The sequence below is a fragment of the Mastigoproctus giganteus genome, chromosome 14 (genome assembly GCF_048544385.1).
Source record: "Mastigoproctus giganteus isolate SK-2022 chromosome 14, ASM4854438v1, whole genome shotgun sequence".
Classification (NCBI taxonomy): Eukaryota; Metazoa; Arthropoda; class Arachnida; order Uropygi; family Thelyphonidae; genus Mastigoproctus; species Mastigoproctus giganteus.
This window is the reverse complement of record NC_143588.1, coordinates 22,345,503-22,371,351: the sequence shown is the minus strand read 5'-3', so window position 1 is coordinate 22,371,351 and position 25,849 is coordinate 22,345,503. Positions and strand designations below refer to the sequence as shown.

The following is a 25,849-nucleotide window of genomic DNA, read 5'->3' as shown; positions in this document are numbered from 1 at the left end:
TCTTAATAATCATGTTTACATTTAGAAATGACATTTAATTTGGGTTAACAAAAGGAAATTAGAAGGGACACCATTTACATTATGAGAAATTCATGAAAAGTACTTTAAGAAGGAAAGGAAAGGGAAGGAAAGAATAAACATTTTTGCAGATTCTGAAAAGCATTACAGTAAGCATATATCATTTAGGCACAGATAATTAGAATCACAGAGAATTCTGAAGGAATAGACATTGCTTGGAGGCTCTCCCATTAAGTTTGAATGAGGTTTCAAAAATAACAGTAGAATAAGGAATGAAACAAGAGAAAAATTATATTCTGATATCTGATGTCTCTGGCTACCTACAATTCTATGATGAATCCTCATATTTAGACAGTATGCATTAAATGAGCAGATAATACAGGGTGTTTAGGAATGGATAAAAGTAAAACATTGTGAAAATAAAGCAATAATTAGTACTACTGTGCTCATTTGTTGTGTATGTGTCTATGCAACCAGGGAATTTGGTATGTGAAACATATTCCATATGTGTAGCATGTGATTCAGAGGAAATTAGACATGGCAGCAAATGCACAGCAACCAACGTTTGTGTCCTGTGGTTTGCAAAGTCTGAGAGTGCAACAGTAGTGTAGTGTGTTTCAGTATGTCTATGATGTCCAAAGTGCTCCTAAGTTTTACACACAATGAGAACCCACACCAGTTTCTGCATTCGAACCTTCACCTCTGGAAGTTTGAGTGTCATACATAACATGCCAGTGCATTTTTTGGTGGTATTTGAAAATACAGGGTGTCTCAAAAATATTGGTACAAACGTTTAGGGGAGGTAGGTAACATCTAAAGGAATGTGAATCACATAGGAACCCATAACCAGAAACGTCACCATAAGTCGGTAGAGGGTACTGTTCATCAGTTCGCAAGAGGGAAAATTTCTGGTTTACTCATTCAAGCAGTAGTCGCCGCATGAAGAGCATGCATCGATATGCAAACTGTGAGCTGGCAGACATGCACCTAGTGTATGGATTAGCAGAGGGCAGTGGACAAGCCACTCAACGAATTTATGGAGAACGCTTCCCAGACAGACATGTACCGGACCACCATTGTTTTGTGCGTGTGCATCAAAATTTGGGCGATTATGGGTCATTTAAAAGTAACAGGAGTAGTGCTGCGGGTAGACCACGTTCGACGCGAACTCCCGCCATGGAAGAAGGTGTGTTGAATGCCATCCAGAATAATCCTACTACCAGCACATGTGCTGTTGCCTCTGCCTTAGGAGTGTCTCGTTGCAGTGTACAGCGTGTCTGGCATGACGATTCCTTACACCCCTTTCATCCCCAAAGGGTTCAGTTACTGCTCCCCCAAGATCATCTTGCACGTGTGGCTTTTGCACAGTGGTTTCTCCAAGAAAGTGTTCAAGACTTGAATTTTCCAGAATGTTTTGTTCACAGATGAGGCTTATTTCACTCAGGAAGGCTTATTCAATCAGCACAATGCTCATGTGTGGGCTCACGACAACCCACACAGTGGCACAACATCGCTTCGCAATAAATGTGTGGGCAGGTATGGTCGGTGACTGCTTAGTCAGCCCATACCTGTTACCATCCCGCATGAACTCCACTAAATATCGGATCTTTCTTGAACAAGGTTACTTTACGATGTTCCAACAAATGTGAGATGCAACATTTGGTTTCAACATGACGGGGCGCCTTCCCATTATGGAAGGTGTGTTTGTGACCATTTGAACAGGCATTTTAGGCGTTGATGGATTGGCTGTGGTGGACTCGTTGCCTGGCCCCCATGCTCACCTGATTTATCAAGCCTTGATTTCTTTCTGTGGGGGGCCCTCAAATCTATCGTGTATGAATCACCTGTGGAGACGGAAATGGATCTCGTGGCGAGACTTGTCTGCGCTGCTGCTACTGTCAAAGAAACTCCAAGTGTGTTCGACCATGACCGCCAATCCATGCTGCGTCGGTATCACGCATGCATCGCGTCTCATGGTGGAACCTTCGAGCATCTGTTGTAACATCATGAAATGCATCCATCTCATACTCCATTGTTAATATTATGTCAAATAAATGTTTGCCACTAATTACTCTTGTGTCATTTCTGCTTCTTGTGCCTCTGCTACTACTTTCCCGTGACGTTTCCGGTTATGGGTTCCTATGCGATTCACATTCCTTTAGATGTTACCTACCTCTCCTAAACGTTTGTACCAATATTTTTGAGACACCCTGTATATTACATATAGCATGTCTAAACTTTATGTGAAAGGAACCACCAATCACATTTACATGCACCAGATAAAATCAATTGGAGTTGGAAACGAACTTTTTGAATAGGTGGCTGTTCGCAGATGAAATGTCAGCAGCCATCTTTATTGGTTTACACTTGAGAGTGAAAGTTCACACTTCAAGATGTAAAAGTCCTTTTTCCCCACCAAGAAACTAATGCTCTTAGGCAACATACTTAGACTTGCTTTCAACAGTTTCTCATGGGACAAATGGAATGGGAAAACACAAACATGACTATTTTGAAGCTTGATAGGACTCCACTGCATTAGCATTAATAGTGGCATATGATGCAAGAAAGCAAGCTTATACATCATCAGCCAAAAAAAACCATTCCCATTTTGGCTATCCATTCCCTCAAATAATTTGTCTAGTTCTTCCTTGAATTTTTTTTAAGTTATCAACTTCCATAACAACAGATGGAAGTTTGCTCCAGCAATCAACCACTCGCTGGCTAAAGGCAAAGTTCTGCACATCTTATTCTGCAGCCGTCCTTCTTCAACTTGAATTTATACCTACTCATGTGTGTAATCTGGACAAGAGGAAGAATCCCATCAGCGCTGAGCTTGCTCAAATCACTCAAAACCTTAAACACCTCATTCAGATGACCTCGCAGGTGCTTTCTCTCCAGACACTGAAATTTGCAGAACTAAAACCTTTCTTGGTAAATGCATCCCTTTGTTCCTCTCACCAATCTCGCTGCTTATCTCTTTACCTGTGCTGGCAACGCTATATCCTTCCAAAAATGGCCTGACCACTACATTATACAATGGTTAATCATCTCCTTATTAGTGCTAGCAAAACTCCTATATATCATTGACAAAACCCCATGAGTTGTCCTGGCAGCCTGTCTGCACTGCTCAGCGAACTTTATATCTGACTGCACAATTATCTCAGGTCTTTTTCATTTTCCACAACCCCGAGTGTAGTATCATACAGTTGTTATGTTACTCTGGGTTACTGATACCCATATGCAGTATTTTGTATTTGTCAATGTTAAACTCCTGTTGCCATTTCTCAGTCCATCTGCCTAACTTTTCTAGATCCTGTTGCAGTAGCATACCATCATTCTTGTCATTAACCACCCTGCCAACCTTTGTAACATCTGGAAACTTGGACATTAAGCTTGACATGCCTTCATCAATAATATTGATAAATACAGAAAAGAACAATGGATGCAACACAAAACCCAGGGAAACTCCACTAATAACATTAGTCTACAAAGAGCAGTGTCTATTGATTATCACTCTATCTTCTCCCAATCAACCGTCCCTTTATCCATAGCAGCATCTTGCTCTTTACACTGTTCCAATTTGTATAGCAGTGTTTTATGTGCAACAGTATCAAACTGTTGCACACAAAAACTATTGTTGTATATTTCCTGAAATCCAAGTATGATATCAAAATTATTTTTTGTATCCAGTTCTGTTACATGTCTGCAATTCATGGAATTGTTCAATGAGAGTTGGTGAGGTCAGGATAGAACTACTGCTTGGCCTCCAAATTCCCTAGACATGACATTGCTTAATTTCTTTATTTAGGAATGGTGAAGAACATCTTATATGCCCAATGATCTAAAATTGATCACCTGAAGACAAAGGCTGCTGCAGCTCTGCAGTAAATCATACCACAGATGATGAATGACATGTGAAGAAAATTCTGACTTCATGTTATGAACTTCCTGGCAGACATGCCAGGAAGGGGTCAGCAAACCTTAGTCAGCAAAGTATGCCAAATATTGAGCTAAAAAGATAACAGCTGCCATTTCAAAACATTTTATTCAATGGATTCAAATCTGAACAGATCACCTGTACTTATATTAAAAAAACCAGTCCATAAGATGAAAATACATTATGCATTTATAATATGATGAATGAAGAGCATATTAATACAGGTTCTTCAGGATATTTGAATTACAATTCTTCTATGGGTTCTTTGATAGAAAGGATTTATTGAAAAATTTACATTACAATTCACAACTGTCAAATGTTATAAGGTCTCTTATAATTACAATCTCTTACAATTACGATAAAACTTTCAAACTCAAGCTCTTACTATACATTCAACTTTACATTAACAAATATCTTACACTCTGAAATATCTTGAACATGCTATTTGAAAAGTGAGAACAGCAGGTTGTAGTCCTGAATGGAGTACATCTATTCAGAATATCTGTGGCTGGATATAACAGGGATGCTGTAGGCAAGGCTGGTCTTTGGGGGGTGGGAGGAATGAAGTTCACTCAGGTATCCAACTGAGAATGGCATCAATCCAAGTGAGGAGAGTTCAGCTCCTTTCCATTCTTTATTAATTATAAAATTAATTAATTTTAACTAATTAATTAAAAATTAATCCTTGCACCTTGGTCCCCTGAACTCTAGTACCAGAGATATTCATGTGTTAGATACCAAAAGAGAAAGGAAAGGAAACAAAAATTTGGCATTTTAATTGACTGGATTAAGTGCTTGATAAGAGAGTAAACACCACAAAAGGATTAAATAAATGAACTTATCAGGTTCAGATTCTAGCTCAGCACTGGATCGTACTTCCATGTATCTGGTCTAGGAAGGGATCACCAGGAGCAGAACATGCTGGTCTCACAGGAGTATCAGTTAGAAAAACAGAGAATATACTGGTAACAAAGAATAGATTAGAACAGAATATGACTGAGAAAGGTATTGTATATTAATTATCTTTTAACCTTTTTCAAGCATTATATGAAATTTTTTCTGTTGGCTCAAAGGTATACGAACATATACATGTTTTGAAGGTCGTTTTGAGCATTAGAAACTAAGGCCATATTGCTCCGGGGATATGCGGTGGTCATTCCCTAACCTTTCTACATCCTCCATATTTAGTGGTCATGGGCTCGAACCCCAGTCTAATCAAGAAGCATCTGCTATGCACTGCTGCTCCTGCTCACATGGCTATGGAGGTGCCGCGCGCGCACGCGCATGTGTGTATTATTGTTATTTTTCTTCTTTTTTTTTTTTTAGCAGCATTAGCAACTAAGGCCATATTGCTCCAGGGATATGTGGTGGTCATTCGCTGACCTTTCCGCATTCTCCGTATTTGGTGGTCACGGGCTCGAACCCCGGTCTAATCAAGAAGGGTATGCTACCCACTGCCGCTCCTGCCCACCTGGCTATGGAAGTGCCTTGTGTGTGTGTGTGTGTGTGTGTGTGTGTGTGTGTGTGTGTGTGTGTGTGTGTGTGTGGGTGTGCACACGCACGCACATATATATATACAGATTTTCTTGAAACTGTACTGGGATTGGTGCCATCTGTTAACTATGTTTATGGGTGATAGTAGCTAGTTTTTTTTTATGATAGTTTTAAAAAGTCGTGTAGGAGAGTTCACCCTTTCAACAAGGTTCAAGATGATATGGGTTTACATACGCTGAAAGTGAAGAAATTCTCTAGAGTTTAGATCCAGAAGTTGATGAAACTGAATAATAATGCATATACAAATAAAGTATTGATTAGTTTTTTATATTTTTATGATTTTTTACTTTTTTTTAACAAAATTTTGATATTGATTTTATATTTTACAATAATTTACTTTAATGTTCAGCCATAAAGACAAAAAAGAAAAAATAATAATATTGAAAACAGTAAAAAACATAATTTTTAAAAATATTTATGTACAATACGGTAAATTATATACCATATATAATAATATATATATATATGTAATAATAAATGACATTATTATATCACATGAAATTATTAGAAAATAGGTTTCATTAAACTCATATGGAATACAAGCTAAATTCTACACTAAATTGTTAGAAGGTAATGTTTCGGGATGCTAATTTAGTGTAGAAAAAATAAGCTTGTATTCCATATGAGTTTAATAAAACCTATTAAAGAAACCTGGTGCGCACACATATATATTACAGATTTATATATTTTTTAATGTATGTATTTTTTTTTTAAGTACAGCAAGTTTATCATTTTTTACTTTCATTATAACTTAGGTTAGGTAAACTATCACATATGGCTAAATAAGAACAATAGGGATAAGATAAAATTTTTATTTCTGACTTGCAGTTTAAAGAAGATGCACACTTGTTTAACACTATAATGTTCTATAAAGCAATCATGTGACTGATCACAGTCTATTGTGTGGTTCCACAATGAGCCAAAATGAGTTTTTAATATTTAATATAATATTCAAGTGTATGCACTTCAGATTTCTGGAAGCATCAGCAAGAGGAGTCTGACAGCAGCATGGTCTGATGATGGGTACTGGTAAGAAGCCTGATACATCCTTAAATTGTATAGTGACTTAGGCGATTATTATTATTATTATTTTATTATTATTATTATTATTAGCTATATGGTGCAAGGAAGCTTGAAGCTTATGCTGCACCAGCCAAAAACAAAATTCACCAGTTACCCTGAGAGAGAGAGAGAGAGAGAGAGAGAGAGAGAGAAAAGTAGAAGGGAATCTCCACATATTCACCAACAGCAATTCATTCATCATTAACTGATAGAATGCATACAAGTTTTCAGCATAAAAGGAATGTCATAAATTGTACCAGCAAAATGACTGAGTGACAGGTGAGAGTGAGCGACAAACTATTGACATGTGGCATAACAGACCATAATATCACACAATAAAGTCATTAAATGACATGTCATTCTAGTCAGTGACATTTTATGAAAGCTTTTCCTGCTTTTCCCTTTCATCTAATGAAAGATGAAAAGCAGGTTTTCAGTAAAGTTTTAATATTATCAGCAAACACAAGCCAAAAAGAAAAAAAAAAAAAAAATACATTTTTATTTCTTAAATTAATTGAATGTTTTATTTTTTGTGATTAATGGAAGTGAAAAGTAAATAACCAATTACTTTTTTACCATTTAATTACTAACTTTTTAACTAATAATGTATAAAAGTAATTGTTTTCACTTTACTACACATACCTCTAAATGTAATATCTGCTCTATATTTTGTAATATTTATGACAAAAACACATTAAATGCAACACATTTTTCAAGCTTTGTTATTAAACAATCATAGCATACTCTCAGTGCTTTTGTAATGCATCAGCTTCCTGAATTTTAAAACAAATATAGTATTTAATGTTTCTGCAGAGATTAATATAATACACAAATAATGAAAATTCATGATTTATGTATTTAGTAACTGGGAAACAAAAAAATGAGCAAAAGGCAATGCCCTTTTATGTGTGAACCAAGAACATTTTGTTCCTGCACACCCACCATATTTCCCATGCATTCCTTCAATCAGCACACAGCAACAAACATAATATCCAGTGCTTCAGGTATAATATATAGTATATGGATAACCTATATAATATGTAAGAAAAAAAATAAAATAATTGCCAGATTTCTATAGGTCCAATTATTTAGTAATTTGGGAAGGCTTTAAAAACATTTCTAAAAGAGTAAAATATAAAAAGACAATAGGCACTTTATCCATATATGCTAAATCACCTAAAAAAAAACAAAAAAAAAAAAAAAAAAAAAAAAAACAGTTGGGGTGGGGGGAGGATGAATCACTTAGAGCTTACTTTCCCTTCTTCTTCTTCTTCTTGTGCCTTATCTGGTCCCCTAGACATTTGTAATTAGTAAGGAGAAAGCATTTATGTCTTCTGCTAGTCTGGATAGTGTTTCTACATTTTGTATGCCAGTCCATTGTTGAATGTTATGCAGCCAAGGTGTTCGCCTCATACCAATCCCCAATTTTCCTTCAATCTTGCCTTTTATTATAACCGAAGTAGATAATATTTCTCTTCTCACAGAATATGGCCAAGATAATAAATTTTCCTGCATTGAATGATAGTTATTAAAGTTCTTTCTGTTCTTGCCCTGCAGAGGACTTCAATTTGGTTACTAAATCCGTCCATGGTATTTGCAACATCCTGCGATGTATCCACATCTTGAAAGCCTCTAACCAGTTCAGCGAACTTGCCTTGACAGTCCATGTCTCAGCATCATATAAAAGTACGGACCAGATGTAGCTTTTGGCTATATATTGCCTTAATTTCAGTTTGAGCTTGTCATTGCAAAGATGTGTTCTCATTTTCTTGAAGGTTGCTCTGGTGATTTCAATCCGACTTCATATTCTTTTCTCGAGGTCTAAGTTCTCCATGATAGTGCTTCCCAGGTATCTGAAGTAACTGACATGTTTGATTGGATTGCTATTGAGTGATATGTCTGCATTTTCATACTGTTTGCAGCTAAAAATAACAAACTTGGTTTTCTTTTCATTAATATCGAGTCCCAACTCTGCTCCAGTCGAACTGATCCTATGAGTAGTTATTGGAGGCCTTCATTGGTGTTGCAGAGAATGAGAGTGTCGTCTGCATATCTAATATTATTTATGACCACTCCATTGGCTTTTACTTCTAGGTCTACACCTTCCAGGGCCTTTTTGAATATTTTATCGGAGTATAGGTTGAACAGGAGAGGTGAAAGAATGCAGCCACATTTTAGGAAAAATGTTGAGCTACTAGATGGTTGGTTTTTTTTTTTTTTAGGAGCATTAGAAAATAAGGCCATATTGCTCCGGGGATATGCGGTGGTCATTCCTTGACCTTTCCGCATCCTCCGTATTTGGTGGTGACGGGCTCGAACCGAGCTACTAGAAGGAGTAGGGAGAAGCACAACAAAAGGATACAGCCTTGTAAAACTCCTTGTTGGATGTTGATGTTGTTTGTTACTATTCCTCTGGCTCAGACTGTGGCTGTCTGATTCCAATAAAGATTTCTGACCATACATTGACTTAATTTCAGTTTGAGGTTGTCATTGAAAAGAAGTGTCCTCATTTTCTTGAAGGTCTCTGGCAATTTCAATCCAACTTCATATTTCTTTCTTGGAGTCTAAGTTCTCTATAATAGTGCTGGGAAGCACTATCACAGAGAACTGGGACCGAAGATCATGGAGATCAGGGGTCGAAGAACGGTTTATCAGAGTAGGCACAATCATTAAAAATAAATAGCAATATACTTCTATTTATGAAGAACTGATATTTATTTGAAAAATTCAGTTCAAGAGTGATACAACTCGCTGCAATTTGCTTCACAATATGAGATATATGTTGCTTTTTTATGCCGAAATTAGAATTGCCAATGTAGCTACATATTTAAATGACATCTTTTTACTAAATATTAGTTCTGACATTTATATTAATAAAAGGAAGATTTGTTTCATTTTTCTTTGGAAACAAATTTTTAATGAATTTCTTAGATAAAAAGGGGAAGCTAAACTAAATGGCCTTGAGGTGACAAGTATTCAAGAAGTTCTCTCCAGACCTCAGATGGAATTCATCAAACCTGTGACTTTAATGACTCTTATAAAATATTATAAAGATATATTATCCAAAATACCTAATACGAAATGCAAAAATATACAATTTTTAGTAATTTGGTAAAAAGGATTGGGCTTAAAAGAAGGGGCTGAAGAATTTACCATCTGCTAGTGAACTCCCAATAGTTCAAATGTATGCCCATAAGCCAGGGATCGGCAACCTTTTTTGAGCGAAGAGCCATTTTTGATCTAATTAAAAAAAAAACATAAAAAGAATCCGAAGAGCTGCACCTCAGCTCAAGTTGGGGTGGGGGGGGGGAGTTTTTTAACAAATGGAATAGAGTGGGAAGGTGTTTTATTAAAAAATATATTTTTTAAAATATTATTTACTAATACTGAAAAAACATAACAAACATCCAATCAGGTAAGAATTAATGTGACTTTTGCTGCTGAACTTCTTCAGCTAATCTAGTGAGTATGTCGTAATTTTCATCTTTAAACATGCTGAGAGACTCACATTGTTCACACGGTTTCTTGATTTATTTTTTAGTATAGTTCATGTTCAAAATATTTGATCGCAGAAATACATCGCTTGTCGTACAAGTGGGCTAAAAGTTAAAGAGCTACAGGTTGCCGACCCCTGCCATAAGAACATGTACACACAATTTGGGGGGGGGGGGGGAAATCTGATGATAAGTGGTGCATAAAAAATACGAAAGTACACAAATATTTAGTATTTACTAAAGAATGCAGATTGAAGATGCCACATGAACATTATTAACAAAATCTATAGCTAGTCAGTTAACTGAAAAATTCAGTTAAAACAGAGAATCATAAAAAAAAATATATACATACCCTAAGAATTTTATTTTCACTTAAAACGTATATGTATACTGTACTTTCATTTACCTAAAATCAGTAGTTTTCATCTGTTTAGATGGTAAGGTGTTATATGACAAAATTTATCATCTACCATCTGTTTAGATGACAGATGATAAAATTGCAGCATAGTTCCTCCACTTTTTTTTTTATAAACACATAACTGACTGTTCAATTAGCCTGTTGTTAAATATAGCATAAAGCTGTATCTAGGGCATTTCTGGCTGTTGTGTAAGAAATTTTTGTCACTGGATTTGATTCGATCTCTTCTTCACGTTCAGCGCTATCATTTTCCATCAGTGCATAATTTTTGCATCCTCTGTCATAAGGATGGCCAAATTTAACCCATCACTAGTTTAGGGGGAAATTTAAAATTTTCCTGTGCTTGAAAAATTTGTAAAATCAGTAAAAATAATTAAAAATTTTCATTTTTTGATGTCAATTTTTTCAATCTTTTCTAAACAGAAATGTAAAAAAAATCATGTTCCACATTAAAAACGTATGTTTTTAGTTAAATTATGAAAATTAAAACTCCCTTTAGACCTGCCAGAAATTCAATGCACATTTAAAACCACATGCTTCAATGAATGCTTTGATTAGATACCAAGTGGCATGTCAATAACTGAAGTGCTTCCTGCATGAAAGTTGAAGTGCACATATCCTTCTCATCAGATTAAATTCCAGATGATGCGTAAATGTCATGAAGCTAGAGAGAATTACTGATTGCAGGAAAGCACATGGTAGCAAAGAGAGTGTGTTATCAATAACTATACATGACATATGTCAATCAACACATGCTATAATTAGGCTTAACTTAATCATGAATTTTTCTTAATTGCGCAATATTTAACAAACATTTGTGGAATTTTCTACAGAGAATTCAAAGAAATTTTCAAAAACAGCTATTAAGAGCTTCAGCTGAGATGCTGGGAAGAGTAGATGAGGCATGAACTGCTTAAATATTGTCAGAGACTGAATCAATCCTGCACAACTAATTCTGTATTAATCAACTCTAAGAACCATATAAAATATTCTTTGAAGGTTGAGAGCCACACAAGATCATTTTCAAAGATTTGAGAGATGCAAAACTTCAAAACACGTACATGACTTTATTTAATATGCTCATTAATAAATAAAGTAAAAAATACTATCTTATAATCTGTTGATAGTATTACAGATTTTTTGGAGACAAAACTGTCTTTCCCAATAGTGAAATACCACGTGAGTAAAGGCACAATTTTTTTCAGAGAATTTTTGGTATTTTCATAACTCAGCATGCAACTGTCTATTTTGTATGAATAAAAACTAAAAATTGAGCAAAGTTCTTATAAAATTATAAGTGGATGAATTTTCCTAGTCAAATTTCCCTGAAAGCCACAGTTCATGCATCAAAGAGCAATATGTGGCTCATAAGCCATGGTTTGGCTACATCTTCAATTATACTGCAATCACAGCATGGATAAGGGGTGCCCTTGTCTTGCCAATCTGATAGGTTATTATGATGGTGACCAAGGAACTGTATGCAAAAAATAATTTTGCCATCATATACTTGTATTTCAGGAAGGCTTTTGATATTGTTACATATAAAAGGGATAAAGGGATGGTTAAATGATAGAGTGAAGTTAAAGGTAAGAAGACAGTGGTTATCAATGGGCTGCTCTTCATGGACTAATGTTATCAGTGGATTTCTCCAGAGTTCAGTGCTGGGCCCATTGTTGTTTTCAATATTAATGAATGTATATCAGGTTAATGATATACATTCAAGTTTGCCGATGATACAAAGTTGGCAGAGTGGTAAATGATGGTTATCAGGTTGAGCTGCTGTAAGAAGATCTAGGAAAATTGGGTTTATGGGCTGAGAAATGGCATTGACAAATGCATATGGGGAACAGCAACCCTAGAGTAACTTATCATTTGTCTAGTACTACACTCAGGGTAGTAGAGAATGAAAAAAGACCAGGGGTAATTGTGCAGAAATTCTCTGAGCAGTGCAAACATGCTGCCAGGACACAGCTCATGGGGGTTTCGTCAATGCTATACAGAAACTCTGCTAGCAGGGATAAGGAGGTTTGTTTGTTTGTTTGTTATTTGGTTTTTAGGAGCATTAGCAACTAAGGCCATATTGCTCCGGGATATGCGGTGGTCATTCCCTGACCTTTCCGCATCTTCCGTATTTGGTGGTGACGGGCTCGAACCCCGGTCTAATCAAGAAGCGTGTGCTATGCACTGCTGCTCCTTCCCACCTGGCTACGGAGGCGCCTAGGATAAGGAGGTGATTATCCTCTTATACAGGGCCATGGTTAGGCTGCATCTTAAGTACTGTATATAGGTCTGGAGGCCTCACTTTAGGAAGGATGTAGATCTGCTGGAATGGGTACAGAGAAAGGCAACCAGACTGGTGAAGGGAACAAAAGGGTGCTCTTACCTAAAAAGGCAAGAGTTCTGCAAATTGCAGCATCTCAAGACTAGGCATCTGTGGGGAGATTTGATTGAGGTGTTTAAAGCCTTGAATGGATTGAGTAAGCTGAATGTTAATGACATTTTTCCACTTGCTGAACCTACACATGAGGGGGGCATAAATTCAAGTTGAGGAAGGATGGTTGCAGGTTAGATATGCCGAAGCTTGTCTTCAGCCAGCGGGTGGTTAATTTTTGGAACAGGATCCAATATGTTGTTGTAGAAGTGGATGAGTAAATAAATAAATTCAAGGAAAAATTAGACAAATTCTTGGAGGGTATGGATATGTGACTATGTAGGTTCTTTTTTTTTTTTTGGCTTTCTTGCATCATTTGCCATTACTACTACTATATGGTCTGTAATTTTATTTTTCAACAAACTGCCATTGATTTATTTGAAAATTATTGAATCTATTATTATATGTCCTCTTGCTATAAATCTTCAGACACTTCCATTTTCCTGAAATCAACTGTTTGTTGTAGGGTTTTAGGCACATCAGCAACTAAGGCCATATTGTGCCATATATATTGTCTGTAAGTTATATGTATGCATTCTGTGGTCAATTTTCTGTTTGCTGGATGAAAAACATGAGTTTCTTGAAGAAAAAACCATGCTACTCTCCTGCAAGACTTACTAATTCGGCCATGTTGTGAAAAAGGCCTATGACAATTCCTTAGGTCATTGATGGGATTCAAACTCGTGTTTTCCACCTGGTGTGAGCAGGATGGCAATTCTCCCAACTGTACTACCCATGAGGGCCTGAAATCGATTAATGAGCTATGTTCTTCATGATCTCTTTGTAGTTCATAACTTTCATTAGCATTTCACCCTCAGGCCAAAGTTTTCTCCAAGATTTAATAATGCTGAATTTAGAATTTTGTCTTTGATGTTGAAAACTTTACAATTCTATAAGATCTATATTTGTATTTTTTTTTTTTAATTAAATTCAAAAACTTTTACCTATATCAACACTTTAGATATTTCAGACCCCTTCAATCCATAGGATGTTACATTTGATCATAAAAACATGGGCTTATGTCCCTTTAAGTTCTTGCCAACTGAAATGTGAAGGAGTGTTATCAGAAACAGAACATCCTTTTCAGGTAATTTATTTTCTTCAAGCGTTTCTTTATAGAATTCATGAAAAAACAAATTCATGAAAAAAAAAAAACATTTTTGTATAGTGCACAGCCTATCTATGATGATTTTTGTGAGTGGCAGTAAACTGATAACAATGAACAATTAATTTTTAAAGTTCTAAATGATTTGATTTAATGACAACAAAAAAAAAAAAAACTGCAAATTTGTGAGTTCCATTTGCATTATTGCAAGTGGCTACATTGATTCTCTCTGGATTTTTTTTTTTTTTTTATGTATTCTGGTGCTACATGCTTCACTTTTTTTTTTGCCATTGTTTTTGTAGGCATTATCTTAAAATTTACACTTGATTCATCCATATTGTAGAGTTGTTCTCCAATCAATTTTTCTCTGTTGTCAAATGATTCAAATCTGCAATTTTAGAGCAGCAGGCTGATCAGAGTTAATATATATATATATATATATATATATATATATATATATATATCTTTCTGTATCCCAAAATATGCTCAATACATAAAACACCATTACAATTTTTTCTAATATTCAAACTATCCGTCAGTTGCTGTAAAACTTTCTGCACCATCAATCATTTGATGTAAAGTCAAGGCCTGTTTTTTTATCCCGCTTTTATGGGTTCACTGACTAGAGTTTTGCATTGTCTTTCTGGCATAAATCATAGCCATAATGCATTGTCTACTATCTCTAATTTGGATTTCTTTAAAATGGAGTGAAAACTTAATAATCCTTGTAAAACAAACTGAAGTATAAAATCCTTCTAGATTTTTTATGATTTTTTCCCCCAATGTTTTTCTGATGTCTTGTCCACATAATTTTCTCCAATGTTTTACAGCTGTCTTGTCCACACAGAATTCAACAGTATTTTTTTAGAGACTTACCTTTATCAAGTCTTTCCAGAGCATCCAACTTAGTTTTCATAGAAACAACTCACTTTCTTTTCTCACCCATATTTCATTAATTTATGTAGATGCCCTAAATGTTTTTAGTAAAATGTTTTGCTAAAAAACATTGAAAACATATATATTAAAAAATTATGCACTGCAATTACAATAACAAATAATTTTATTGGTGCAAATGCAGTTTGGAACAAGTATATTTTTTAGAGGAAAGGGAGGGTGTGAGTTAATCTAGTGATTTGATTAAGAGGGCTTCTAATGTAATAAAAAGAAATCTGAACTAAAAATATTACCTTTTGAGCAAAGCCAGTCTTCTGACACTCCTCTGCTTTCTTTTGTATCAGCTGAGCAAGTTTGCAAAGAACAACTCCATTGCCTAATTTTTCCATGAAATTATGAGCAGTAATATATTCCACATCTAACACACATGAGAAAAAAAAAAAGAAACCGAATAAATATAAATACAACTTTATTCATTATTAAAAAATGCAGGAGGTAGTTTTTTTAAAAAAAATTCAGCTAGCATATATACCACATAACAAAATAACTTATTATTCATGGGATATTTAATCACACTTTGGCCTTAATTACATGCTGCTGTGTTTTTTTTTTTTTTTTTTTTTAATAACAGCACAGCAGCATTACGGTCTTTTCCTACTTCAATGCAGTAGTCAATTCAGCTACTGATTTCAGGAATGTTGGCTGGCTCTAAAGCTGACATTACCGTTCAACTGATAAAGATTTCTGATGGGGAGGGCAGGTGGGAAGTCGCATGCCAAGACTTGCAATCTACATGAAGAAAGATCTGTTATAGGTGAAATTGGATTGTTTCTTCATCCACAATAGACCTTTCTTTATCCAGATTTCAGGTCTCAGCATGGGCAACTCCCTCTCTCTCTCTCCTCTCCTCTCCTCTCCTGGTGGTTCTTCATTCAGATTTTGGGTCTCAGCATAGGCAACTCCCTCTCACCCCTCCTGGTGGAAACCTTTATTGGATACCTTGAAGAAACCTTTCTGGACTAACTACCACTGTTTGTCACATAATGACCTTTAGCTGCCTTTGCACCATAAAACCTCCAGTAACAACAACAACAACAACAACTAACAACCCATAAAACCAAGGATGTGGATCAGATATGCATATGGCATCCTCCACATTTGGAACAAAGATGTAGACCTCCCCTCCAACTTCCATCATAACCTCAACAGCTTCCACCATAAAATCAAATTAAAGATAGCATTAGCATTAGTAGAGGCACATGATGCAAGAAAGCAAGCTTATAGACCATCAACCAAAAAAAAAACCTTCCCATTTCACTGATCCATTCTTTCCAAATGTTTGTCTAGTTCTGCCTTGAATTTATTTAAGCTATCAACTTCCACAAAAACAGATGGAAGTTAGTTCAAGCAATCAACTACCTGCTGACTAAAGGCAAACTTCTGAACATCTATTCTACAACTGCCTTTCCTCAGTTTGAATCTATGCCCCTTCAGGTTTATAATCTTAGCAAGAGGAAGAATCCCATCAGCATTAAGCTTGCTGATGGGATTCTTCCTACTCAATCCATTCAAGGCCTTATACACCTCAATCAGATTGCCTCACAGGTGCCCAGTCTCCAGAAGCTGCAATTTGCAGAACTTAAACCTTTCTTCATAAGAGCACCCCTTTGTTCCCTTCGCCAGTCTTGTTGCCATTCTCTGTACTCGTTCTAGCAACTCTACATCGTTCCTAAAATGAGGCTTCCAGACCTGTATGCAGTACTCAAGGTATGACCATTGCCTTATACCAGGGATAATCAGCTCCTTATCCCTGCTCCCAAAATTCTGGTATATCATTGACAAGGCTCCATGACCTACTCTAGCAGCCTGTCTCCATTGCTCAGAAAACTTCATATCTTACTGCACAATTATCCCCACTTCTTCATTCTCCACTACCTTGAGTGTAGCACCGCATAGTTGGTACATTTCTCTGGGGTTACTGATACCCATATGCAGTACTTTGCATTTGTCAATTTTAAACTTCAGTTGCCACTTCTCAGCCCATCTATCCAACTTTTCAAGATCCTGCTGCAGCAGTATACTGTCATTACTGTTATTAACAACCCTACCAACCTTTGTGTCATCTGCAAACTTTGACATTAAGCTTGATATACCTTCATCAATATCACTGATAAATATACAAAACAACAATGGGCCCAAGACCAAACGCTGAGGGACACCATGAATCACATTAGCCCACGCAGAGCAATATTCATTGATCAGCACTCTCTGTCTTCTCCCACTCAATCACCTTTTTATCCATTGTAACAACTTGCCCTTAATGCCATACTGCTCCAATTTGTACAGTAGTCTTCCATGTGCAACAGTATCAAAAGCTTTCCTGAAATCCAAGTATATGATATCAAAATTATTTTTTGTATCCAGATCCTTTGTGACCACATCATAGTATCCAATGAAATTGGTCAAACAAGATCTCCATTTAACAAACCCATGCTGTTTCTTAACTAATACTCCAGTCTTTTCTAGATGATCCTGCAATGCTTCTTTAACCAGTGACTGCATTATTTTCCCCGGAACACAAGTTAAACTAACAGGTCTACAGTTACTTATGATTTTGAACACCCTTTGTGAATTTAACCAGTTACTCTGGTTTTTCCCTGGAACAGGAGTTAAACTAACTGGTCTGTAATTACTCGTGTCACCCTCAGATCCTCCTCTGTGAATTGGGGACACAATTACACACCTCTAGTCCATGGTGGCCTCCCCTGAGTCCAAGGAAGCTCTCACAATTATGGCCAAGGGTATGCTTACTTCCTTTGCTGCCTCCTTTAATATAACTCGATAGATCCCGCCCACCCCAGATGCCTTCCTCATGTTTAACTTCAACAATTTCTCCACTTTGCTCTCAGTTATTACAAAATCACTTAGCTTCCTGTTAGAGTTTGATAAACTTCTGACATTTGCCTCCTTGAATAACTCCTCATGTGTGAACAGGGCCGCTGCGACCCTATGTGCCACCAGTAAGTGAAATCAAATTTGCCACCCCAAAATATCTGGATTAAAAAATAAAATAAGGTGTAAATAATTATTATTAATTTATTGAAAAAGAAAAGAATTACAACAAATCTCACATATATAATATAATGAAACAACAAACAAAAATAACAAAATCATTCTTAAATTCTGGAAATAAACTTTAAATTCTAAATCACAGTAATTGTATTCTATCACCATAATAAAATAAAAGGAAAATTATAATGTTAAAAAAATTATACAAATTTATGTTTCCTTGCTTTATTTATTAATTATTTATTAATTAATAAATTTATTAATTATTTAATTTATGTTTATTTTTCCAAAAGATAATTTTTTATTCAAATTTTGCCAAATTAGAGAGTCATTGTCAATCATAAATAATTTTTCATTAATTTTAATTTTGAAAAACTCAGTTTACCTGAGGCAACTGAAACTAGTAAAGTCAGAAAAGGCATTAGCATTAGTAGTGGCATATGAGGCTGGGCAAGAAAGCAAGCTTATACAGCATCAACCAAAAAAAAAAAAAAAAAAAAGTAATCCACTCCAAAAGTTTGTTCCAGTTCTTCCATGGAATTATTTATTTAAGCTATCAACTTCCACAATGACAGATGGAAGTTTGTTTCAGCATTTTACTACCCGTTAGCTAAATGCATATTTCTGAACATCTATTCTACAACTGTCTTTCCTCAATTTGAATCTATGCATCCTCAGGTTCATAATCTGAGCATGAGGAAGAATCCCATCAGCATTGAGCCTTCTCAACCCATTCAATGCCTTCTACACCACAATCAGATCACCTCACAGGCATCTAGTCTCCAGACGCTGCAATTTGCAGAACTTAAGTCTTTCTTGGTAAGAGCACCCCTTTGTTCCCCTCATTTGCATAAATTCTTAATGCAACTGCTAAATTTGGAAAAGAATCTTTAAAATTGTTTTTAAAAATATATTGTAACACGTCAAATGGAGTAATATTGTCTTTAATATAAATTCGAAGCTCTTAAGTTCTTCAGTAATGCTAAACCATCAATATCAGACTCATTGCAATTAATGTCACTTAATTTAATATGGAAATCTTTGTAAAGATTTAAGAAACTGTTATATGACCATTTTTTTTAAATTCAGAAATATTATAAAATATTTTAAATATTTCTATGTTCTTTCATATTTCTAAACCTTTCAGTTAACGAGAAAAAGAGAAAATTGTTGTGTCCATAATTTGAAAGAAAAAAAATGGTTTTGAAATTTTGTTCTGGATCCTGAATAGCTTTCTCTCTACTTTCAGAATTGAAACGATGTCTTTTCAGTCTTTTCCTTACAATGCTTACTTCTGGAAACTAAGTGGCATGCCAATGATAGTAGCCATATTATTAGCTGAATCGAGAATTTTTTGGAATGCTTCCTCTGTTATATTTTCTTTAAAAAATTTTGTGATTTCCCATTGGTAGGGGTGTAAGGCAAGGATATTCCATTCCCTCCATACTATTTGATTCATATGCAGAAGCACTGATGAAAGAATTCAAAGAAGAGCTGAAAGGAGGTGTAAAAGTAGAAGGGGAGAAAATAAAGACAATACGATTTGCAAATGACTAGAAAAGAACTATTGCTAATGATGAAGAATTACAGAGCTCTCTGGATATCTTGAACAGCACAATAAAGGAGAAAAATATGAAGATTAACAGCAATAAAACCAAGGTAATGTTAATTTCAAAGAGGCCAGGAAGAAGAATCAATGTAACATTAGATGGAATAATATTGCAAAACAGGTCGACAGATACAAGTATTTGTGAAGCATAATATCAGAAAATGGGAAAAGCCTGGAAGAAATAAAAACAATAATTGCAATGGGCTAAGAGGCATTTAGTAATAGAAAAGAACTATTGAGAAGAAATTTCAAGAAGGAATTAAGAAAGCAAATGGTGAAAAAATTATTATTATTATTTGCCATATGGTGCAAGGAAGCCTGAGGCTTATGCTGCACCAGCCAAAAAAAATTTCCGGACTACCCCGGTAGAGAGAGAGAGAAATAAAAGGGAATCACCAAAGAGGAGAAGAATGATGATATCCAGCTCAGGACCCTGGATGTGCCAAGCCCATACTCACCAGATGGACTGTTGTACTATATGGCGCCAAAACATGGATGCTGGGAAAGAGGAGATTAGACAACTAGAAGTTTTCAAGATGTGCGTGTGGAGGAGAATGAAAAGGGTGAAATGGGTGGACAGAGTGAGTAATGAGATTCTGAGGAAAGTAGAAGAGAGAATGTTAGTAAAGAATTAAGAAGGAGACAAAATAACTTTATAGGACATGTATTGAGAAGAAAAAGCATGTGCAGGAAAGGGATTGAGGGGTAGGTGTGTGGGAAGAGAACTGTTGGGAGAAGGAAAATTGTAATGATGGATTGGATGATAAGAGGAAATGCAGTAAATAAATGTACAGCACAAGATAGAGAAGCATGGCACCAATGCAGCCCTGAACCTGCCTGAGGGCAAAGAACTTGAAGAAAAAGAAGATTTTATAACTGCAAAATATAAATATAATACACAGATCAAGATCAGCAACTTAACCTGTCTGCAATTTCATGTACTGTATTTATTTCATATGAATTATTTGCCTGCCATGTTGATACTGGTAAATGATGGAAGTCGCGTTGAGCACCTGAAACCAGCAAGAACTCTTTGCTGTTTTTCTTTACATTCTTTGCCGAAGATTTCTTGTAATCTGCCTTTGCCTGCCTAACCTCCTTTGTGACTTGATTACAGACTATTTTATATGTGCCATAGGCTTCTGTGTCGGGTGATAATTTATATGCATCCCATATATTTTTATTCTCTGCCACAATCCTCATTAATTCATCTGACATCCATTTAGGCCTAAATCTTGAACAGTATTTCTTTGTTGGTATGAAAAGCCTAGTAGCCTCCAAGATTAAGTCCCTGAAGGCTTCCCATTTAGAATTCACCATTGGTAACATCATCAGTTGATAACACTGTATAGAATTTAAAAACGGTCTGAGACTACTGTAGTCACCTTTACGAAAGCAAAAGCCATTCCCTTTATGCTTGATGGTAGTTACATCTTTAAGTAAATCCAACATCAGTACACTGTGATCACTGTCACCGAGTGGTTCCTTTATCTGCAAATACTTAATGCATGAATAATCACTGCTGATAATCAGATCAAGAGCCTATTGAACATGTTGCTGTAGAAAATATGTCATCCAATAAATCCACAAAAGTCTTGCTAGTGTGCGAGTGACCAACCCACAAGTTCCAGTCAATATCTTGAAAGTTAAAATCCCCCATTATAAGACATTCTGATGTACTGGCCCACTCTACTTCTCTGCACAATTGCTCATTATACTCATCAGATTCATTAGGCCTATAATGCACACCTACTCTCATTTTACCTTTCCCAGTGCTATGTCACACAAGACAGACTCAACATTGCATTGTCCATCAACATCAATTGGATGCACTTCCTTAGATTTTATGTGTTTCTTAACTAACAGCATAACCTCCCTCCTACCTTCCTGTCCTGTTTATCTTTTCTGTACACATTGTACTCCCCAAATTCCAATTCTGCACTGCTTATATCTGTGTGACACTATGTCTCTTATATCCCAACAATATCAACCTTTGATGTCAAGACCAGCACTTCAAACTCATCAAATTTTTTAACTATACTTCTAGCACTGGTGTACATGCAAGTATACATGCACCTGTTCCTACTCTTAGTTACCCTAACACAGCCCATGTATTTACTTTTTCCACTATGATTCCCAGCAATCCTGGAAATCCCCAGCAACTTGCTTTCCAGGCTGCTGCTCATTCCAATAGAAGCAGTGCAAGAATCACTTTCACCTCTGCCTGCAGCCACTGTTAATCTTCTAGTCTGTGTAACCCTCCCAAAGCTAGCAGTTTTCAAACCCACCTAACACTTGCCTTGATAGCATCAGCAAATATTCTTGCACCCTTTCTATTCATAATCCATCCCTGTAGAAGCATTTGAATGACTAACAGTTAACAATCTCTGGTTGAATAACATATAGGTTAGTGCAAAAGCATCATAACCACCAAAGTAGTTAAATTAATTAATTAAATTGGCATCATTTCAGTTATATCTCATATTGTGAATGAGTTATGAAGTGTAACTTGACAATACGGGAAATGCCTGATAGTGTGCAGTGATACAGACTATAAAATATTACAGCAAAGGCCTCAGGCTATAACCAAAATAGTATTGTACTACCTCAAATAAGTAACACTTCACCAGTGAAGAAGACTTAATTAATTAATTAAATTGGCATCATTTTGGTTATAGCCTGAGACCTTTGCCCTTAAATATTTTATAGTCTGTATCACCGCACACTATCAGGCATTTCTCGTATTGTGAAGTTACACTTCATAACTACCGTATTTCCCCATGTATAAGCCGCACCCTTTTTTTCAAAAAATTTGGGGTCTAAAAACTGGGTGCATCTTATACAGTGGTTGTAGATTTTTTTACTTGCATTTCCCACTTTTTTTTGCACTTGTTGTCTTTGCACTCATTGTTTTGCACTTGTTACCGGTATGTTAGGTTACATTTTTCCACGTTCTGCCCAGAAATGGCTCAGAAAAGATTTTCGTACAGTGCTGAATTCAAGTTAAAAGTGATCCAGTTTGCAAAAGTGAATGGAAATCGTGCTGCTGAATGTAAGTTTGGTCCTCCTCCAACAGAGAAAACAATCCGAGACTGGCTACGGGAAGAAGAAACCCTACTGAAAATGCTACAGCAGAAGAGGCCATGAGAGGCAAGTCAGCAAAATGGCCTGATTTAAAGAGGGAATTGAAGAACAAAGGGCAATTGGAATTCCTGTGTCCACAAAAATGGTTCAGCACAAGGCAAGAAGAATTGCTGATGAAAAAGAAGTTACTGATTTCAAAGGAGGACACAATTTGTCCTTCAGGTTCATGAAACGGAATGGACTAAGCATGCTTACATGCACCAGACTTGCCCAAAATATGCCTGAAAACTATGAGCAGAAGGTCCTTGAATTTCATCGTTTTGTCATTCAATGTCGGAAGACACATCAGTTTGAGTTGGGACAGATTGCAAATATGGACAAAGTCCCCCTTCAATTTGATGTCCCAAGTAACAGAACTGTTGATAAGAAGGGGGTGAAAACTGTAACTGTGAAGACAAGTGGACATGAAAAGAGCAATTATACAGTTGTTCTAGGTTGTTGTGCCGACGGAACCAAGCTGCCTCCTATGCTGATTTTCAAATGCAAAACAATGCCAAAAGAAGACATTCCTCGAGGAGTGATTGTCCACATTCACGACAAGGGTTGGATAAATCAGGATGGGATGAAGATCTGGTTGGAGAAAGTTTGGAGCAGGAGACCAGGTGGGCTCTTACGCAAACCTGCCCAATTGGTGCTTGATCAGTTCAGGGTACAGATAACAAAAAAACACAAAGAAGATTGCTGCAGAGCAAAAAACAAAACTTGCCATCATACCTGGAGGCTTGACATCCCAGCTCCAACCACTTGATGTCAGCATTAACAAACCCTTCAAAGCTACCATGAGAGACGAATGGAACCAGTGGATGAAGTCTTCTGGGGACAATTTGACACCAGCAGGAAGAGTGAAGAAACCAACTATAGGAGAAGTTTGTACCTGGGTGAAAAGATCCTGGGATAATATCAAGATTGGGATCTTTGTCAAGTCATTTAAGAAGTGTGGCATTTCAAATGCCATAGATGGAACTGAGGACGAGGCAATATATGAAGACAGTGATTCGTCATCAGACACAGATAAGGACAAGCTAATGGATGGAAGTTTTGACAATGATGAAGAGTTGTATGAATTTTATGATGAATAAAACTTGAGTTCAATAATTTTATGTAATACATTTTTTTTCAAATTTCGGGCCCCAAAATTAAGGTGCGTCTTATACATGGAGAAATACGGTAGGTTGTCGCTATTGCAACACCAGGGTACCTGCCCCCCCACCCACCCACCAAGGAGAAGCCTGCAAGCTTTGAAATGGTGCAGTCTGGGTAGTGGTATCCGCCGAGAATAAGTAATGTAGTCTTCTCCACTGGTTAAGTGTTACTTATTCGACGTGGTACAATACCATGGCAACTCATTGTGAAGGCATTCACAATATAACCAAATGATGTCAATTTTTGGAATTACTACTTTGGTAGATGGAATTTAACTACTTTTGTAGATGGCTACATTAAAATGATGCTTTTGCACTAACCAATATGTTAGTCATTCTATCTCGGAACATGAGGACTTTGCCCTTAAATAATTTATAGCCAACCTCTAGTTGTTAAATGTTAGACATTAATGTTTACCCAGAACTGGTTCAGTATTAACTTTTAATAAAATATTCAAACTGAGGTGTTATGAAGTGTTTTGCATTTAGGTATACATAAAAAATTACCAGGATATTCCTGTTCTAACTGTATTTAATTATGTTATTAATGTTTTCAATGCCTGCTGTACTTAAAATATATATATATATTTTTTTTTTGAAAAAGAGATGTTAGATAAACTAATTAGACATGTGGCAGAGAAGAAAAATGCATGGGATACATATAAATTAACAGGTGACACAGAAGCCTATGATAGATATAAACTGGTCTGTGATAGATATAAACTGGATAAAGGGATGGTTGAGTGGGAGAAGACAAAGAGTGGTAATCAATGGACACTGCTCTTCGTGTGCTAATTTTATTAGTGGAGTCCCCCAGGGTTCAGTGTTGGGTCCATGTTGTTTTCTGTATTCATTAATGATATTGATGATGGTATATTAGGCTTAATGTCCAAGTTTGCAGACGATATGAAGGTCGGCAGGGTTGTTAATGACACTAATGACAGTATGCTGCTGCAACAGGATCTAGAAAATTTGAGCAGATGGGCTGAGGTGGCAACTGAAGTTTAACATCGATAAATGTAAAGTACTGCATATGGGAAGCAGTAACCCCAGAGTAACGTATCAACTGTGTGGTACTACACTGACAGTGGTAGAGAGTGAAAAGGACATGGGGGTAATTGTGCAGGCAGATATGAAGTTTTCTGAGCAGTGAAGACGGCCTGCAAGAGTAGCTCATGGTGTCTTGTCGACGATATATAGAAATTTTTCTAGCAGGGATAAGCAGGTGATTATCCCCTTGTATAAGACAATGATCAAGCCACATCTTCAGTACTGTATACAGGTCTGGAGGCCTCATTTTAAGAAGGATGTAGAGCTGTTGGAACGAGTACAGAGAAGGGCAACAAGATTAGTGAATGGAACAAAGGGTTGCTCTTACGGTGATCTGATTGAGGTGTATAAAGCCTTGAATGATTTGAGCATGCTCAATACTGATGGGATTCTTCCTCCTGCTCAGAATAATCGCCTGAGAGGGCATAAATTCAAATTGACGAAAGACAGTTGTAGGATAGTTGTGCGGAAGTTTGTCTTTAGCCAGCAGATGGTTGATTTCTGGCTAAAGCTTCTGCAATGACAAACTTCCATCTGTTGTTGCAGAAGTTGATTGCTTAAACAGATTCAAGGCAGAACTAGACAAACATTTGGAGCGAGTGGATGGGTGAAATGAGAAGGGTGTGTGCTTGTGTTTTTTTGTTTTTTTTTTTTTGGCTGATGCTACAGAAGCTTGCCTTCTTGCATCATGTGACCTTGCTAATGCTAATGCTAAGAGAAACGTCTTTAGGCTCTCACCTAAAGTCTTATTCAACCACTCTGCTAAATCTTCTTTAAGGGGAATAAGATGTTGCTCCTGTCGATAAGCTATCTTTTCTTCAAATTCATCTATACCTTCACCAACATGCCATCCAGCAGCCATCAGTTCATTCTGATCACCAACCTATATAGTTAACAAATTTATATGATTTTGTGAATTTAA

At 36.3% G+C, this 25,849-nt stretch overlaps 1 protein-coding gene across 1 annotated transcript in view; it reads right to left on the bottom strand.

Annotated features, from left to right (window-relative positions):
- The window catches only part of LOC150075012 (growth arrest-specific protein 2-like), a 195,578-nt gene that overhangs the window by 90,652 nt on the left and 79,077 nt on the right, over nucleotides 1-25,849 (bottom strand). The window contains exons 2-3 of the mRNA XM_090388717.1: nucleotides 25,666-25,810; nucleotides 15,207-15,331 (exon numbers count right to left, since the gene is read on the bottom strand). Of these exons, the coding sequence (XP_090244843.1) occupies nucleotides 15,207-15,331; nucleotides 25,666-25,810 (270 nt within the window). The remainder of the gene's footprint in view (nucleotides 1-15,206; nucleotides 15,332-25,665; nucleotides 25,811-25,849) is intronic.